Here is a 20,407-nt window from a genome sequence, read left to right as displayed (position 1 = left end):
GCAAACAGGTCTATAAAACATGAGTGAGGTGGAATAGGTAAAATGGAGATAGAAAAGTTCCTGGATGAAAAGTCTATTATCATTATTATCTATATAGACCTGGGAAAGCTACCACTGCTGGGTAACTTTGTCCCAGAATGGCTACTGTAGGAGACAGGCTGCTGGGCTCAATTGATCTTTAGTCTCACTCAACTTGGTTCATCTTATGCTTTTAAAATACTTAGACGGCAATTTTTAAAAAGCCTAAATGATTTGTTTTTCCCATGGAAAATCTTATGGTGGGCTGATGCCATGGGAAGCATTCACCCTCTGGATTTTACAAGGCACAAAGTAAAAAAAAACAAGAGGAGATTTCTTAACAAAATCCCAATCTTGCTTGACAGGGCCTGAACTAACCTCACCTTCCATCACAGGTCCTCATTTCCTGTACTGACAGAGGCTGAAGAGGAGGAGGACATGCTTTCAAGGTATCTTTATGAACAAACACCTGTTTATGCATAAAAAAAATCCCTTGGAAAATATCCCATTAATCTACAGAAACAAAGATCAGTGAGCCAAGCAAATCAAAATGCCAAAAGGTATTGAGACATACGTACTGGGAGATGCTCACGATTCTTCTCTGTGAGAAAGTCCAGTTGAAGATCGTGTAAATAATACAGGAAGGATTTTCCATTTCGATCACAAAATAATAGAGATTTGTTGACAAACTCTTGTAGAATATCTTCAACTTCTTCAGTCTCCATGTCCCAAAGGGAACACAGAACCTAGAAAGCATATAAAATTACTGTACAGACTTAATTTTTTTCTAATAAGAGATAAAAATCAGTGTTTTTTTTCCCATTGTGACTCTGGGCAAGTCACTTAATCCTCCATTGCCCCTGGTACAAAATAAGTACCTGAATATATGTAAACCGCTTTGAATGTAGTTGCAAAAACCTCAGAAAGGCAGTATATCAAGTCCCAGTTCCCTTTCCCTATTTGAGATTCTAAATGGAATGTTGAGATTCTGTTGCTACTATTTGAGATTCTACATGGAATGTTGCTATTCCACTAGCAACATTCCATGTATTAGCCTGCCCTTGCAGATCAGCAACGCGCAGGCTTCTGTTTCTGTGAGTCTGACGTCCTGCACAGAAACAGAAGCCTGTGCGGCCGCATTGCTGATCTGGAAGGGGAGGCTTCTACGTGGAATGTTGCTAGTGGAGGAGTAGCCTAGTGGTTAGTGCAGTGGACTTTGATCCTGGGGAACTGAGTTCAATTCCCACTGCAGCTCCTTGTGACTCTGGGCAAGTCACCTAACCCTCCATTGCCCCTGGTACAAAATAAGTACCTGAATATATGTAAACCGCTTTGAACGTAGTTGCAAAAACCTCAGAAAGGCGGTATATCAAGTCCCCTTTCCCTTTAAAATAAATATATTAAAATCTTATGCTTGACATAACCTTGATTTTTTTTTATGCTGTAACAGTGGTTCCCAAACCTGTCCTGGGGGCTTCCCAGCCAGTCACGTGAGCTTCTTCACTCACTCTGTCTGACTCACCACGAATTGCTGTTGCTGTTTTTCAAGAGAGGAGGTGTGTATCCGGCTTCAATTTACTCCCTATATGATGCTGTAGTAAGGCAAGGTTTTTATGTATTTAATAAGAATCAGTGCTGCTGCTGCTGTCTTTAAAGACAAATCTATCTACATTTTACTCTTCTAAAACTTGTTATAGTAAGGAAAGGTTTCTGTATAAGAATCAATCCTGCTGCTCATTTTCAAAGCACTTAGCCTTACAAAGTTCCATAGTAACCTATGGAACTTTGTAAGGCTAAGTGCTTTGAAAATTACCACCATGGTGTCCCAAACAATAATACTTCAATAATAAATCTTATATCCTCATAGATATTTGACCAGAGCTAATTTTATAAAGATTCTAAACAGCAGTGCCATTGACTCAATCTTATGTCATTTTTCTCAAACTTAGTGTAAAGATTATCTGTTTTTTTATGGGGATCATCAGATACTACTGCAGCTCACACCATAGGAACTCGACGTTCCGTCTTCTTTTGAGAAAAAATGGTGGTGGCGCAAATCGTCATAAGATCATTAAATGTGCATTTTCAATGTAAAACACTTGTCCAACACATGCATAATAAAGCAGCAGCACCTATCTTTTATCAAAAAACATAGGAGGCGGGGATAGTGCTGGGCAGACTTATACGGTCTGTGCCAGATCCAGTGGTGGGAGGCAGGGATAGTGCTGGGCAGACTTATACGGTCTGTGCCAGATCCGGTGGTGGGAGGCAGGGATAGTGCTGGGCAGACTTATATGGTCTGTGCCAGAGCCGGTGGTTGGGAGGCGGGGCTAGTGCTGGGCAGACTTATACAGTCTGTGCCCTGGGGAACACAGGTACAGATCAGGGTAGGGTGTGCACAGGGGGTGGCACGTGTGGGTTGTCTTGTTGGGCGGACTGGATGGACCGTGCAGGTCTTTTTCTGCCATCATCTACTATGTTACTATGTAATTATAAATCGGCAGCAACTTTTGACAACAGGAGAACCTCCGCCATTTTTTTCTTATGCAGGAGTATATGTACCGTGCAATGAGAGCCTCTTCCCTGAGGAAGTTTTTTCGAAACCTGGCCAAGTCAGCGGAGGTTCTCCTGTTGTAAAAAGTTGCCCAAAAACAAACTGTCTGCACCTCAACACTATTTCAGACTTTTATGACCAAGTGAATAAGGCCGTAATCTTACTACATCCCTTAGCTGCTTGTTTATGAAGAAGAGCTGGATAATATTTGTCCGCTTCTGCGGCCACAGATGTCAAATTGAGACCGTGCATTTAATTCAACAACTGAAATCTGAAGCCGTGTAAACACCTCTTCTTAAATACACCTCTTGGAAAATCTGGTTTTTAATTGGCACTAATGATTCTGGCACTGATCTGGCTATGTGCTATTCTGTAACAATGGGCACCTAAACTGAATCATATGCAACTCAAAAGGGGGCGGGGCATTCACAAAAGAGAATAATTGGGATCTATGCCCAATTTGCACATCAGGATTTACACCAGTTTTCAGCTGGTATAACTACTACTATTTAGCATTTCTATAGCGCTACAAGGCATACGCAACGCTGCACAAACATAAGTCCTCATGACCAAAGTTAAGAGCTGAATTCGGCACCCAAAGCTATTCTACAAAAAGTGCTCATCCCGAAACAACCTTTATAGGATAACGTTGAGCACTGAATTTTAATAGACATTGAACTTTTGGCGCCATTTACAGAATCTAACCCTTTATACACAGTTCTGCCGGAATAGAATTAGTATTACAAAAAACACCCTGAATTTCTGCCTGTCTGTTCATATTAACTAATTCATCATATTACTGTCTTTATTCCCCAAGCCCAAGATCACCATGAGACGCAGTTACCCATTGTCACAAAATGCCTAACCACCCGCCTGGGGTTACCCCATGGCCACTTAGAGGGTCTATCCCCAGCATAGCTCAGGTCCACCTGCACCTGCCACTTGTGCTCTACACAAGCACCCTACTCCCACCAACTGGGTCACAACTGCCTCTGGGCAAGTCTCCCACTCTCAAATTATCCCCAGTGATTTCTAGGTTACCGAGGCCACATTCCCAGTGCTCCCACAGTTCCCAGAAAGCACACAGATCCAACACACAAACCACCACGATTATTTATCAGTCCAGACAAAGAGGCAATAAACTAAATTGTTTACTGTCTTAGAAATTGTACAGTGTACAAAAAAATGTGCAATCAGCAAACAACAGATAACTGAAATATGGATCAATTATAACACTAACTAAACATTTGTTTACTTCCTAAAAAGTACCTGGGGAGATCAGGACATATAGTTGTTCACCAATTATCAAATATAACCATTTTTTATTTTTTAACAGGGCTTCAGCAAAGAGCTCTCTCTCTCTCTCTCTTCTCCCAGGCTGAAACTGGGGAAAAAGCCAGTACAGTTCAAAAGAAATGAGCTCCTGGGCCAATCAGAGCCCAGTCAACAAGTTTTAAAAGGAAGCTATTAGAGCTAAAAGAAAATCCTGCAGAAAATGGAAGAAGGATCTGACAGAAATTAATAGAAAACAGCATAAAGAATGGCAAGTCAAATGCAAAGCACTGAAAAGGAAGGCAAAGAGACTTTGAAAAGAAGATTGCATTGGAGGCAAAAACACAGAATAACATTTTTAGGTATATCAGAAGCAAGAAGCTGGCAAAAGAATCAGTTGGACCGCTAGATGACCGAGGGATAAAAGGGGTAATCAGGGAAGACAAGGCCATAATGGAGAGATTAAACAAATTCTTTGCTTCAGTCTTCACTGAGGAAGATGTGGGAGAGATACCAGTGCCAGAAGTTGTATTCAGTGCTGATGAGTCAGCGAAACTGAATCAAATCTCTGTAAAAATGGAAGATGTAATGGAGCAATTTGACAAATTGAAGAGTAGCAAATCAACTGGACCAGATGGTATACATCCCAGAGTACTGACAGAATTGAAAAATGAACTTCCAGAGCTATTGTTAGTAGTATGTAATTTATCTTAAAAATCAAGCATGTTACTGGAAGATTGGAGGGTGGCCAATGTAACGCCAATTTTTTAAAAGGGTTCCAGAGGTGGTCCCAGAAATTATACACCTTTGAGCCTGACGTCAGTGCCAGGCAAAAAGGTAGAGACTATTATTAAGAATAAAATTATACAGCATATACATAAGAATGGATTAATGAGACAAAGCCCTTCCTGAGCCCTTATGCCAAGCCCCCTCCCTACCCATCTTCAAATCCTTGCTCAAAGCCCACCTCTTTAGTGTTGCTTTCGGCACCTAACCTTTATACCTCTCAGGAAATGTAGACTGCCCCTATTTGACTGACTATACATTTGTCCTTTAGATTGCAAGCTCCTTTGAGCACGGACTGTCCTTCTATGTTAAATTGTACAGCGCTGCGTAACCCTAGTAGCGCTTTAGAAATGTCAAGTAGTAGTAGTAGTAGTAGTAGTAGTAGTAAAGCCAACATGGATTTAGTCAAGGGAAATCTTGCCTTGCCAGACCTATTACATTTCTTTGAAGGGGTGAATAAGCATGTGGATAAAGATGAGCCAGTCGATATAGTGTATCTGGATTTTCTAAAGGCATTTGATAAAGTACCAAGCAGGCAAAACAGCGAAGGAGACACAAAAGATGATGAAAAATAACCAACGGACTCTTAAGAGTTCACATCAGAAGTTTATTCCACAATAAGTAATGGACTTGACACGAATCGCATTTCGGCCGCAGAGAACGATGAAAAACAACCAATGGAGCGACAAAAATGAGTCCAGTACTTATTGTGGAATACCCTTCTAATGTGAACTCTTAGAGTCCATTGGTTGTTTTTCATCATCTTTTGTGTCTCCTTCGCTGTTTTGCCTGCTTGATGTAACTTGTGCGAAGGGTTTGGTTTCTTCTGTATTTGACAAAGTACTTCATGAAAGACTCCTGAGCAAATCAGAAAGTCATGGGACAGGATTAAAAGCTGGTTAAAAGATAGAAAACAGAGAGTAGGGTTAAATAGTCAGTATTCTCAATGGAGAAGGGTAGATAGTGGAGCTCCCCAGGGGTCTGTGCTGAGACCGCTGCTTTTTAACATATTTATAAATGAACTAGAGTTATTTATAAATGAACTAGAGATGGGAATAACTAGTGAGGTAATTAAATTTGCTGATGACACAAACTTATTCAAAGTTGTTAAAATCACAAGAGAATTGTGAAAAATGACCTTACGAGACTGGGAGACTGGGCATCCAAATGGCAGATCACGTTTAATGTGAGCAAGTGAAAAGTGATGCATGTGAAAAAGAGGAACACTAAACCATAGTTTTGTGATGCAAGGTTTCACATTAGGAGTCACCAACCAGGAAAAGGATCTAGGTGTCATCGTTGATGATACATTAGAACCCTCTGCTTAATGTGCAGTGGCAGCTAAGAAAGCAAATAGAATGTTAGGAGTTATTAGAAAAGGAATGGAAAACAAAACTGAGAATGTTATAATGCTTTTGTATAGCTCCATGGTGCGACCGCATCTCGAATACTGTGTGCAGTTCTGGTCACCGCATCACAAAAAAGATATAGTGCAATTAGAAAAGGTAAGAGAAGGGCGACGAAAATGATAAAGGGGATGGAACAACTTCCCTATAAGGAAAGGCTTAAACGGCTAGGGCTCTTCACCCTGGAGAAGAGAGTTGAGGGGGACATATGGTAGAGGTATATAAAATACTGAGTGGAGTGGAACAGGTAGATGTGAATCACTTGTTTACTCTTTCCAAAAATACTACTACTACTACTTAACATTTCTAGAGCACTACTAGCGTTACGCAGCGCTGTACAGTTTAACAAAAAAAGGACAGTCCCTGCTCAAAGGAGCTTATAAAGTGAATGATACATACCTGTAGCAGGTGTTCTCCGAGGACAGCAGGCTGATTGTTCTCACGACTGGGTGACGTCCGCGGCAGCCCCCACCAACCGGAAGAAGCTTTGCGGGCGGTCCGCACGCGGGGCACGCCCACCGCACATGCGCGGCCGTCTTCCCGCTCGTGCGTGACCGTTCCCGCCAGTTGAATGACAAGCAAGAAACAACATGAAAACGCAACTCCAAAGGGGAGGAGGGAGGGTAGGTGAGAACAATCAGCTTGCTGTCCTCGGAGAACACCTGCTACAGGTATGTATCATTCACTTTCTCCGAGGACAAGCAGGCTGCTTGTTCTCACGACTGGGGTATCCCTAGCTCTCAGGCTCACTCAAAACAAGAACCCAGGTCAATTGAACCTCGCAACGGCGAGGGTATAACAGAAATTGACCTACGAAGAACAACTAACTGAGAGTGCAGCCTGACCAGAATAAATTCGGGTCCTGGAGGGTGGAGTTGGATTTACACCCCAAACAGATTCTGCAGCACCGACTGCCCGAACCGACTGTCGCGTCGGGTATCCTGCTGGAGGCAGTAATGTGATGTGAATGTGTGGACAGATGACCACGTCGCAGCCTTGCAAATCTCTTCAATAGTGGCTGACTTCAAGTGAGCCACTGACGCTGCCATGGCTCTAACACTATGAGCCGTGACATGACCCTCAAGAGCCAGCCCAGCCTGGGCGTAAGTGAAGGAAATGCAATCTGCTAGCCAATTGGAGATGGTGCGTTTCCCGACAGCGACCCCTAGCCTGTTAGGGTCGAAAGAAACAAACAATTGGGCGGACTGTCTGTGGGGCTGTGTCCGCTCCAAGTAGAAGGCCAATGCTCTCTTGCAGTCCAATGTGTGCAACTGACGTTCAGCAGGGCGGGTATGCGGCCTGGGGAAGAATGTTGGCAAGACAATTGACTGGTTAAGATGGAACTCCGACACCACCTTCGGCAGGAACTTTGGGTGGGTGCGGAGCACTACTCTGTTGTGATGAAATTTGGTATATGGAGCATGAGCTACTAGGGCTTGAAGCTCACTGACCCTACGAGCTGAAGTAACTGCCACCAAGAAAATGACCTTCCAGGTCAAGTACTTCAGATGGCAGGTATTCAGTGGCTCAAAAGGAGGTCTCATCAGCTGGGTGAGGACGACGTTGAGATCCCATGACACTGCAGAAGGCTTGATAGGGGGCTTTGACAAAAGCAAGCCTCTCATGAATCGAACGACTAAAGGCTCTCCAGAGATGGCTTTACCTTCCACACGATAATGGTAAGCACTAATCGCACTAAGGTGATTCCTTACTGAGTTGGTCTTGAGGCCAGACTCCGATAAGTGCAGAAGGTATTCAAGCAGGTTCTGTGCAGGGCAAGAACGAGGTTCTAGGGCCTTGCTCTCACACCAAACGACAAACCTCCTCCACTTGAAAAAGTAACTCTTTTTAGTGGAATCCTTCCTAGAGGCAAGCAAGACACGGGAGACACCCTCAGACAGACCCAACGCAGCGAAGTCTATGCCCTCAACATCCAGGCCGTGAGAGCCAGGGACTGAAGGTTGGGGTGCAGCAACGCACCGTCGTTCTGCGAGATGAGAGTCGGAAAACACTCCAATCTCCACGGTTCTTCTGAGGACAACTCCAGAAGAAGAGGGAACCAGATCTGACGGGGCCAAAAGGGCGCTATCAGAATCATGGTGCCGTGGTCTTGCTTGAGCTTCAGTAAGGTCTTCCCCACCAAAGGTATGGGAGGATAAGCATACAGGAGGCCGGTCCCCCAATGGAGGAGAAAGGCATCCGACGCCAGTCTGCCGTGGGCCTGTAGTCTGGAACAGAACAGAGGCAGCTTGTGGTTCATCTGAGAGGCGAAACGGTCCACCGAGGGGGTGCCCCACTCTCGGAAGATCTTGCGTACCACTCTGGAATGAAGCGACCACTCGTGCGGTTGCATGACTCTGCTCAGTCTGTCGGCCAGGTATGTGGCTTGGAGGAGCATGCCGGACTAGCAAGCCCACCGCCACATGCCGACGGCTTCCTGACACAAGGGGCGAGATCCGGTGCCCCCCTGCTTGTTGGTGTAATACATTGCAACCTGATTGTCTGTCCGAATTTGAATAATTTGGTAGGACAGCCGGTCTCTGAAAGCCTTCAGTGCGTTCCAGATCGCTCGGAGCTCCAGGAGGTTGATCTGCAGATCCTTTTCCTGGAGGGACCACAGACCCTGGGTGTGAAGCCCATCGACATGAGCTCCCCACCCCAGGCGAGATGCATCCGTCGTCAGCACTTTCGTGGGCTGTGGAATTTGGAATGGACGTTATCCCCCCGGCAAGGGACATCGGCCAATCTCTGCTGGGTGCGGTTGTCCAGGTCAGAGGCGCGCAGCCATGAGAGCCTGCGCATCACTATACCTTGGGCCGCAGCACGAGATGCCACGTCACAGGTGTCATAGATACCCCTGGACAGGAACTTTCTGCACGCCTTCAGCTGCCTGACCACCTCCTGATAAGGCCTGGACTGCTCCGGCGGGAGCTTATCGACCAGGTCCGCCAGCTGCTTCACATTGTTCCGCATGTGGATGCTCGTATAGAGCTGGTATGACTGGATGCGGGTCACGAGCATGGAGGATTGGTAGGCCTTCCTCCCAAACGAGTCCAGAGTGCGAGACTCCCGCCCCGGGGGCGCCGAGGCGGTATCCCTCGAACTCCGTGCCCTCTTGAGAGCAGAATCCACGACCGCCGAGTCATGGGGCAATTGTGGCCGCATTAACTCTGGGTCCGAGTGGATCCTGTACTGGGACTCTGCTTTCTTGGGGATGGTGGGATTAGATAATGGTCGCATCCAGTTCCAAAGCAGTGTCTCCTTGAGGACATTGTGCAGCGGCACTGTGGTGGACTCTCTAGGTGGTGATGGATAGTCGAGGACCTCGAGCATCTCAGCCCTCGGCTCATCCACAGAGACCACGGGAAAGGGAATGCAAATAGACATATCCCGCACAAAGGAGGCAAAAGAGAGACTCTCAGGAGGCGAGAGCTTCCTCTCAGGTGAAGGCGTGGGGTCCGAGGGAAGACCCGCAGACTCCTCGGAGAAATATCTGGGGTCCTCCTCTTCCCCCCACGAGGCCTCTTCCTCGGTATCGGACATAAGCTCATGTAGCTGAGTCCTGAACCGGGCCCGGCTCGACGTCGAGGCGCCGAGGCCTCGATGTCGTCGAGCGGTGGTCTCCCGCGCCGGCGGGGACGAAGCTCCCTCCATCGACATTGACGGGGACTCCACCTGCGTGGCGGTCGAGACCGGCGCCGCAAGCGGCGGCGGCGTCGACGGCCTCGGCACCGGGCTAGAGCTCGCCGGCGCCACAGTCATCGGCGCCGAGGGCGCATCAGCCCTTCCAGGATCCCCGGAAGGATGGCTCTGAGGCACTCGTCCAGGCCCGCTGTCGGGAAAGACGTGGGGGCCGGTAGAGGCATCGGTGCCGGAAGCTGCTCGGGTCCAGGAGACTGCACCGAAGTGCTGGGACCCTGACGTGGCGGTACCTCCACCACCGAGGGGGACCTCTCCTCTTGACGCGGACGCTTCGGCGTCGACTCCTCTCCGGTACCGAGAGCCGGATGCGTCGAGGGCGACCGGTGACGGTGCTTCTTTGCCTTCTTACGGTGCCCGTCACCGGTGCCGGGTGGTATGGAGGAGGAGGAGGTCGATCCCCCTCGGTCCCGAGGAACCGGGTCAGACAAGGTTTGGTCCCGAGGGCCACGGGCTGAAGGCGTGACCAGGGCCGACTGCCCACGCGGTCTCTCACCTCTACCCTCACCGGAGGACCGGCGGGCCGATGGGACCTGTTCTCCTGGGGTCGATGCCATCGATGCCGATTTTTCGGGCATCGATACCGGTACCGAAGGACCGGGCGTCGATACCGATGCCGTCGAAGTCGACGTCGAGGGGCCGGCGCAAGTTCCAAAAAGGCGGTCCCGCAGAACTTGCCTCGCAACCTGAGTCCGTTTCCGGAGACCGAGACACAGAGAACACGACTTGATATTGTGCTCCGGCCCGAGGCACTGGAGGCACCAAGCGTGGGTGTCGGTCTGCGAGATCGGCCGGCCGCACCGACCACACTTCTTAAATCCACTCGGGACCTTCGAGGACATCGACGGAAAAATCGCGTCGGCGAAGTTAAAGTCGTCGATGGTGGTGGAAATCACACCTCGAAAAAATAAATCGATCGCGCGGCCACAAGGCCGCAACGCGACGCCCTCGCTAGAAACGAGGGAAAAAGGAGCGCGTGCTCTTCTTTTTTTTTTTTTGAAGAAAAGAAAAACTGGAGCACGCGGCAACCGAATAAAACGAAAGTTAAACAAAATCGCGTAAACGCGACGGTCTTTCCGGGGCTGCGAAGGGAGAGCGGCGACGGCACGACTCTCCCCAGGCGCGAAAAAGAAAAGACTGGCGGAAACGGTCACGCACGAGCGGGAAGACGGCCGCGCATGCGCGGTGGGCGTGCCCCGCGTGCGGACCGCCCGCGAAGCTTCTTCCGGTTGGTGGGGGCTGCCGCGGACGTCACCCAGTCGTGAGAACAAGCAGCCTGCTTGTCCTCGGAGAATCTAAAGGACGAAATGTCAAGCTGGGGCAGTCTAGATTTCATGAATAGAGGTATAGTGGTTAGGTGCCAAAGGCAACATTGAAGAGGTGGGCTTTAAGCAAGGATTTGAAGATGGGCAGGGGGCCAGTAGTACATTTAAAACAAATCAAAGAAAATATTTCTTCACTCGAGTAATTAATTCAACTCTGGAATTCGTTGCCAGAGAATGTGGTAAAAACAGTTAGCTTAGCAGGGTTTAAAAAAGGTTTAGCTAATGTCCTAAAAGAAAAGTTCATAAGCCATTATTAAGATGGACTTGGGAAAATCCATTGCATATTGTAGGATAAACAGCATAAAATCTGTTTTACTGTTCTGGGATCTTGCCAGGTACTTGTGACCTGGATTGGCCATGACTGGAAACAGAATTCTGGGCTTGATGGACCCTTGGTCTGTCCCAGTATGGCAATGCTTATGTTCTTATGTAATTCCTTAATCTACAAAAAAATGAGCTCATTATATATGTTTACTTAATCCAGTTCTTTAGAAATCACATAATTGATTCTAAAAAATGAAAATAAAAAAAGCTATAATTGCAGTTGTTACAAGAATCCCTACCTGGAGATTTACCACACTATCTCCAGCTCCTGCAGCTGCGCTTCTATTTTTTTTCGGTTTCTGTTATGTCCTGTACCCCATCAAGGCACTCAAGGGCCCCTTATCAAGAGTAGGGGAGGAGAACCAAGGTACTAGCAGCCAAGACCCCGCCAAGAAGAGTTTCAATGATGGGGGAGGTAAGGAGAGACCCTCCCAGAGGTTTACTACCCCTAGTGTGTGTGTAATGGCCTAACCAGTCCTAGCCTCCTCTTTTTTTTTTTGGGGGGGGGGGGGGGGGGGGGAAGAGCCCAACTTACTCAATAGGGGAAAGATAACCAAAATAAAATTTGCTGGACCAGCTACACTACCAGAAGCCTACCAAACCAGATCCAGACTGCACAGATTACCTCACTTACCATCTGCTGGAGACTGAGAAATACTGGCTAGCTGTGGACCATTACACAGTGACATCATTAAACCTGTGGTTCTCAGTCTCTATCTGCTGGCAGGACAGCATTTACCCATGTGTCTGGGCTAGACTGGAGTGACAATAAGGAAACCTATATTAATGCAGTTTAGTAAATAAACCTCTTTAACTTGGAAAGAGGAGAAGGAGTAGGTCTAAATTTAGCTGAAAACCCTTTGCCCTCTTTCCCTTTCTCACCATTACTCCCATCCTTTATTCCTACATATCTTTCTCTCTTGCTTCTTTGTGGATGACTGATAAAAGTTTAAAAGTATGGGTGGACCTAGGCACTGCTCAGTTACCTCAGTTGGTACTTTAACATCCTTTACAAGGATAGAGAGATCTTTGTAATAGTTCCTTAGGTATTCATCCAGCATTTCAACACTTATAGACATGGCTTCATCAAGCGCTTCGAATTCATAAGATGACGACTTCCTTATTCTTTTGAACTGTTTATTTTGAAGCTGTCTAACATAGTATTCCCAACGATGTGGAAAATCTCGTAACAATGCACCAATCAACGACACCACAAGAGGAGAGCCTGAAAAACAAGCCAGATGGTTTCTATTTGTATTCAATACCAATACTCTCTAATTCAAACCATCACTGATAAGGAAATACAAACAGCCAAGTCTCATTCCTGATTTTTCCTAGCTTTGCAAATGGAAACCAATGAGAAAAGTAACTCCCCACTTCTATCTTCATTGTCTAATACCTTTTAGCTAATTGCAGAAGATGTGACGCAAAGGGAGTCCTTTTTCTGAGTGTTCCCGAAACCCACTGCAATGTTCCCATTTCATAATAGTGTCCATCAATCAGTACACACAGGTCTACCAACAGATACGTTTCTAAGGGGCCCTTTTACTAAGCTGCGTAAGCGTCTATACATGCCCAAGGCACGCCAAAATGGAGTTACTGCCCAGCTACCGCGTGGTTCTTGCAGTAATTTCATTTTTGGCGCGCGTCCAAAAAATAAAATTTTTATTTTTGGACAAACGTATCAGATGCACACCAAGTGGCATTTGACACGTATAGGTCATTACACCTGGTGAGACTTTACCGCTAAGTCAATGACTGGCGGTAAGGTCTCAGACCCAAAATGGACGCGCAGCAATTTTCATTTTGCCGCACATCCATTTTCAGGAAAAATTTTTAAAAAGGCATTTTTTGTAGGTGCGCTGAAAAATAATTCTGCATGCGTCCAAAACACGCGTCTACACTACCGTAGGCCAGTTTTCAGCGCACCTTAGTAAAAAGACCCCTAATTTAACATTTTAGAGCCATAGCAACTCAAGAGAAATGTTTATACTTCCACAGCTGTTTTGAAAGAAGGACCATTATATTTCACAGATATGCATGAACAATTAAGGTGAAATTTTTTCTTACCTGTTAGTTTGCTTTCCTTGAATCCTACTAGATCAGTCCAAATGAATGGGCTGTGTACCTTTACTAGCAGATGAAGGCAAGCAGTGACATCACTGGTATAAGGACTGGTGCAATCTGGAAATCTTCAGTATGCCAAAATCAAAGAAGCTCAATACAACAGATAGACCCACACATTTAAACCCCTTAGAGAACCACTGCAGAATATATTAACAACCCTTTACCAATGAAATTATTTACAATATAAAGATGTAATGGGAGAGAGTGAACAGAGCCGTTCCCTGACACCGTAGTCTTCCAGGGTGGGTCCTGAGCCGGTCTAACAAGAATTCAAGGAATGGAAATTAACAGAATGGAGTTACTGCCTAGTGGAGGAGTGGCCTAGTGGTTAGGGTGGTGGACTTTGGTCCTGGGGAACTGAGGAACTGAGTTTGATTCCCACTTCAGGCACAGGCAGCTCCTTGTGACTCTGGGCAAGTCACTTAACCCTCCATTGCCCCATGTAAGCCGCATTGAGTCTGCCATGAGTGGGAAAGCATGGGGTATAAATGTAACAAACAAAAAAAAACCAGATATGAATAAAATTTCATCTTCCTTTCTGGGAATTTCTGCTTTGTTCAGAGGTTGTTCCCCCCCCCCCCCCCCCCCCCAACCTATTTTCTCATTACAGGAGCAATATTAAGAGAGCACTTCTTTCAGCAGTGAATGCATGTATGAACCATTACGAAATACTGAATGCTATTAATAATGAACAAAAAAAAAAAAAAGCATACCTTTACATTCTTTTACAATGGTGTTAGCTTGTGAAGGAAGATCCTTTATCTTCTTATTAACAAAAAGGGACAAAACTTCCAATCCTTTTTCACGTGGAAGTCCACTCTCAACTGAAACCAAATGTTTATTGCCTATACAGAAAACGTCAGAACAAAAGTAAAGCCTATTATTCACATTGGTGAAAATGTTAAAATTATTGAAACAATAAAAAAGACTTGGGGGGGGGGGGGGGGGGGGTCTTTTCCTAAAGATTAGCACGTTATCTGAAGAAGGGCCCGTAGGAATAAAAAGGATCCCGATGCAGATAAAATGCATTAATCTTTAGTAAAAAGACCCCCTTGATTATAATTCTGCTTTTTAAGTTGTTAAGAGTAGAAGCAAAAGGCCAGTGGCTACAACGTTTAATAGGGTCTAGAGACTCATCCCTTCGCCAGTCTTGTAACATAAGCAAATGAACCACTCTCTCCTCCAACCCAAAACTATTTAAAAATGGGATGGGAGTGGCTACAGGACTTCAGATTTGAAAATGTTAAAACAGCAAGTCAATTTTTATATTAAAATGTGCCAAAATATTTCTAGAATCAGAAAGTAGAAGTAATATTTTACAAACTGCATTACCATTCTGGTCCTCTACATTCACTATGCGGTTGTGCACTAGATCAGACCAGCAGAAACAGAAAACTAATGACAGTGCCAAGGATGCCAAACAGGTAAATAATTTGCTTTCAAGGGCAATACAAAAGACCATTTCTTACCAGAAACAGCATCAGCCACGCTTTTATCTCTACTTGTAAGGAGAACACGGCACTGGATATCAACTGCTTTTAATACCCAAGAATCCCAAATGTCATCCAAGACCACAAGAGACCTAAATGGTAAACGAAATGATGCCAACAATTAAAACATGTTGATTCAAATACTTCACAGAGTTATTGTCTAGAAGGGCTATGTTATCCATGAATAACGTTTCATTAATGAAAGTCTATTTCTGCTTCCGGATGCAGGTAGAACTCTTGCCTATTCTCCCAAACTTTTAATGGAAGACACAACTAACTAACTAGTCTCACAAACAAGGACTAACAGAATTAATAGAACTTGCTTACTATACACAATCTAGCTAAGATGAGTTGTATGCACCTTTTCTAACTTGCACGTACAATTTTGTTTTCCAGTTAGTCTTCCTTATCGTCTATCTAAACTACTGTTACTCTGCCTGATCTGTCTATATGTTCCACCTTTCTTGCTGTCTATTAAGATATTTTAATGTGCATTGTGTTAGCATTGTAAGTAGAACATTACACTATAATGTGTACAGTTATTTGAATATTTTACTACTGTTGTAATTGTTTAGTAACATAGTAGATGGCGGCAGACAAAGACCTTGTACGGTCCCCATCTAGTCTGCCTAACTGTCACATACAGTATTAAACCAACAATGAATGTGGTATAAAGTATAGATCTTGATCTTTCTTTTCCATTTTTGAGACCTAGACCAGAGAAGTCTGCCTGACATTGTCTTTAAATCCCAACTACAACAGATACCATCTTAAGCCCACTCCAGCCCACCCTGGTCTTGCTAAATACGGTACACAGATCGTAGAAGTCTGCCTGGCACTGAACTTAGCTCCCTAGAACTGGAGTTGCCATGAAAGCACCACTCCTGCCCATCTTAACTATGGAGCTTTTTATTAAGGTGTACAACAGATTTAGCATGCGCTAAATGCTAAGAAGCCCTTAAAAATAAAATGAGTTTGTTAGCATTTAGCACGCACTAATCATTAGCACACCTTAGTAAAAGGAGCCCTATGTCTAGGTTATACTTTCTGTACAATACTTTGGATGAATTTCTTTGAAGAGGCAGTATATAATAAACAAACTGCATGTGGAGTAAATGGGAGTTAAGACTGTCACAAAATATTCTAAGCATCAAAAGGATATATCATAAGTCAGCTAGCAATTTATGTGATAGCTGTGGCAAAGAAAGGATCTTGGAGGTATGTTCACATCAAAATTATTATCCTCAATGTCAATGAGAAAGATTTTTCTTTAAGAAACATAAAATATTTCCCTCATCCCATTTTATGGACCACTGAAGTACTGTTAAAATCTCCACAAATGTTCCCCATTGTTTGAAAGGCTGAGACAAGACACCTATTTGTTCCCCACTCGTTTTGTTTGACATCATTTTCATCCACTGGGCCTTACACTTTCAGTTACAAAGGGAAGCTTGTGGAGGGTGTGGTAACAAGTGTGAAATGCTGGTTGCCGACTCTTACTAGAGCAGATGGAGAACCAGGGAAAGGACCATTTTACCACAGGCAACTTTAGTATTGACTAGCCCCCTAGTTACAACAGCTGTAGCATGGGTAGCCCCTGCTACTTTTTCCTGGCAGCCTGATACAACTGCACTGTAGCTGCACACCAACTGGGAACTGTTGCTTTAGGCAACCTAAAATCGGTTTAAACTGATTTTCACCATCGCAAAACTCCAGGAACTTATAGCTGAAAATTAGTTTAAAATAAGAAAAGAATCCTAAGGATAAAGCAAAAAATTACTCCATATCACTGTGCAAAATAACTGATATTCTAAAATGTCAGAAGTATGAAATAGTATCAGCAGCTGCTATGGAAAATGGATAGACACAAGTAAAACTAAGAGAAAAAAAAATACCACAAATGAAAAGTCAATTTTAGAGGGAAAAAAAATCCCAGTAAATACAAAGTTAAAAATACAAAACAAAACATGATGGCATTTCAGAAATATGAAAAACTAATTTACTTTAACCCCTTTAAATAACAATTCATTTATTCTATTGGTAGTACCTTGGGTATTTGCGCATTATCAAGAGACGCAGTCGGTCTTTTGCTTCTTCTATGTTAAGTGGTGGCCGCTGTGAAAACTGTAAATCTTGGTCTAGCCTAATGCAAAGATTCTGAAGCTTCAACAGAAGTCCTGCTTTATCTTGCTTTCCAACAGATACCCAATGCACTCCTCCCGGAAAACAATCTATAAAATTAAATGTCATACATTACAAAAGACACAAATACATTATCAATATATGAAGAGAGATCACAACATGGGAATGAGTTTCTTTAATACTAAGGAAGAACAGCTATGACTTTTCTGGTGAAATACAAGATTTCCACAAACAAGAATGTTATCAGCCGTATTTGGCCTTTGAGAGAACTGGAATCTTCCAGTTAGATACTTAACATATCATAGAAACTAGTAGATGACGGCAGAAAAAGACCTGCTCGGTCCATCCAGTCTGCCCAGACCAGTAAAAACGATTCTGTGGCATATGAGCTTTAGAGAACACAGGTCCCTTCTTCAACACTCTAATGAATAATCATCTTGAACAAATGGCATAGTGTCACAAACCATAGAAATCAACTTCCCACAAATATATTTCATGCTGTTTAGAGGCCAAATGAGATTTGGATTCAGTCCCTGAACTGGCCCGAAATCCATATTCGGCCTGGTTTCAATTTTGGTCAAAAATGTCAGTACATTTTCAGATGAAACCAAAACTCACTGTTGTACCAACAGCATGCGCTCCTCCTTCCCAAAACAGGCGCGGGTTTGGCGGCTCCCCCTACCTCCTCCCAAACAGGAGCAGGCTCAGACCTACCTTAGAGCTCCTGGTGGTGGCAAGAGCAGTCCCCAGTCACTCCTGCCTATGCCGGCTCCAGTCTCAAAATGGTTGCTGCGACCTCCAGCGACAGTCTCCCAAGACTGCTGTAAAAGAGGCCCTGCGCAAGTGGCACCACATTTTTGCCACGCACCGAGGCCCCTTTTGCAGCAGTGTAAAAAGGCCAAAAAAAGAAATGGTCGCGTGGTAAGTTCGCACTTGCTGCGCAGCTATTTCAGAGGGGGAGCACTTACTGCCACCCACTGAAGTGGCTGTAAGGACTCCCGCATTAACCCGGAAGTGAAAATACGGAAATAAACTTCCACAGCGCCGGAAATGGCAAATGCTGGGGTGGAATTACTGCTGGGCTGCTGTAGTTCCAGATTAGTGCACGTCAAGTCTATGGCCATGCACCAAGCCTTTAGTAAAAGGGCTCCTAAGGTAGGCTCATAGGAATCTACAGGTAGGTTCCGGGGGGGGGGGGGGGGGGGAGTAGGGTGTGGAGGCTGCTGTGGTTCGGGGGATCAGCACTTAGGCTCGCATTTTAGAAAATGTGATTTGAAAATGTGATTTGTGTCATTTCTTACTGCACATACATGTACCAAATAACCCCTGAATCAGTGCAGGAGCTCTCTGGTAGGCTGCTTTATAAAGCCAAATGGACACGTTGCATTTTAAAAAATAGGTGCAACGTAGATGTCTATGGGGTCCTTTTACTAAAGTGTGCCGAAAAATGGCCTGCGCTGTTGTAGGCGCGTGTATTGGATGCACGCAGGTCCATTTTTCAGCGCGCCTGCAAAAAATGTCTTTTTGGGGGGCAGAAAATGGATGAGCGGCAAAAGAAGAATTGGCGGGTGTCCATTTTGGGCCTGAGACCTTACCGCCACCTATTCGTTCAGCGGTAAAATCTCACACGTTAACCAGGCGGTAATCGTCAGCATGCTTACACTGTCGATTACTGCCCAGTTTGAGCCACACGGTAGAAAATAAAAAATATTTTCAGAGGCACGTAAAAAATGGAATTACTGCCTGGGGCTCGTGGTAGCCGGGCAGTAGTTCCAAACTAACGTGCGTTGGACGCATGTAGGCACCTATGCACCTTAGTAAAAGGGTCCCTTATTGCCTTTATTCTGCTTCTGTGCCATCTCTGTGTTGCATTGTATCCTTTTGACTTAATGTAATCCACATTGCGCCTGCTTATGTGGGAAAATGTGGGGTAAAAATGCACCAAATAAATAAAAATAAATAAAATAATAAAAATGACCCTGTAGACAAGCAATTTTATGACTGCCCACACTGGTGGGAAGTCTGTACATCTTTTTCACTCTGCAGACTTTTCAGGATGTTCAAAGTGCATGCATTCTTTTCCTTGGATAATTTTAAAAGGGCAAAAAGTGCCTGCATAGTTACACCTACTAAATTACTTCAGATAGATTTGAAAATCTATAGCTCCAAATTCTGCCTCAAGGTTGTCCTTGGTTATGTCTCCCCTTGTAATGAGTAAAAAGCACTTTTGAAGTGGTAGCATGAATAAATTATGGTCAATTTTATAAAAGCCCTTTTCCACAGATAAAACAGTTTTACCTGCAAATATGAGCTAGTTAAAAATTGTTCATTCCCTGCACAACAAAAGTGCACACATATTTACTCCCACATTCAGTGAAAGCACTTTCTAGGTAGAGGACTGAAATGGATATACTTTTGAAAATAAAAATACCTGTACATGCATTGGTTTAGGTAAAAAACTTCCCATATACAAAAGGTTCATGTACATGGGGAGATTTGTTTTCCTTAGGCAATTATCAATGTCAAGTAGACACTTCTTTCACAGAGGGGCTCTTTTACTAAGCCGCGTAGGCCCAACGTGCGTCAATTTTGAGTTAGTGTCCGGTTACCGCATGGCCCTTGCAGTAATTTCATTTTTGATGCGCGTTCGCTATGTGCACGGGAAAATATTTTAATTTTCTGTCGCACAGCAGTAACCAGGAGGTAATCGTCATTCTACGAACGTAGACCATTACCACCCAGTTACCGCGTGAGACCTTACCGCTATGTCAATGGCTGGCGGTAAGGTCTCAGACCCAAAATGGACGCGTGGCAATTTTCATTTTGCCGCACGTCCATTTTCGGCAAAAATTTAAAAAAGGCATTTCTTACAGGTGCGCTGAAAAATGATTCTGTGCGCGCCCAAAACACACGACTACACTACCGCTGGCCATTTTTCAGTGCACCTTTGTAAAAGGGCCCCTTAGAACACTTAAGCAAAGTGCACAATTGAAAAACACTCATGGACGTCACAGCTATAGAGGCAGTATGAAATCTGTCCCTTTGGGAATGCCAAAATTTATAAAATACTATTTCTAATACTCTTTACTTTCATTGGGGTTATTTTTAGGCCTATAGGGTCTCAAAAGACCATACACATCTTGCGGTTTTGATTTGTTTTTGGCATGGCAGTTTCTTTCTGTTCCTTTAGGCTGCCAGCTCAATCAAAATTGGTCTTTGCTGGACAAATAAACAATTATAAGTTCTGCTTTATGCATCTTTAAA

The 20,407-nt window shown here is 44.6% G+C and overlaps 1 protein-coding gene across 2 annotated transcripts in view; it reads right to left on the bottom strand.

The window, feature by feature from the left end:
* APAF1 (apoptotic peptidase activating factor 1) overlaps window positions 1-20,407 on the bottom strand; it is a 140,285-nt gene that overhangs the window by 99,272 nt on the left and 20,606 nt on the right. For both annotated transcript variants that reach the window (XM_030215021.1, XM_030215022.1), the window contains exons 5-9: window positions 17,049-17,232; window positions 14,981-15,093; window positions 14,225-14,356; window positions 12,371-12,609; window positions 597-764 (exon numbers count right to left, since the gene is read on the bottom strand). In XM_030215021.1, coding sequence (XP_030070881.1) covers window positions 597-764; window positions 12,371-12,609; window positions 14,225-14,356; window positions 14,981-15,093; window positions 17,049-17,232 — 836 coding nt within the window. The remainder of the gene's footprint in view (window positions 1-596; window positions 765-12,370; window positions 12,610-14,224; window positions 14,357-14,980; window positions 15,094-17,048; window positions 17,233-20,407) is intronic.

This window comes from Microcaecilia unicolor, chromosome 9, assembly GCF_901765095.1.
Source record: "Microcaecilia unicolor chromosome 9, aMicUni1.1, whole genome shotgun sequence".
Classification (NCBI taxonomy): Eukaryota; Metazoa; Chordata; class Amphibia; order Gymnophiona; family Siphonopidae; genus Microcaecilia; species Microcaecilia unicolor.
Note: the sequence above shows the minus strand (reverse complement) of the source record. Positions and strands in the feature narration are given on the sequence as shown.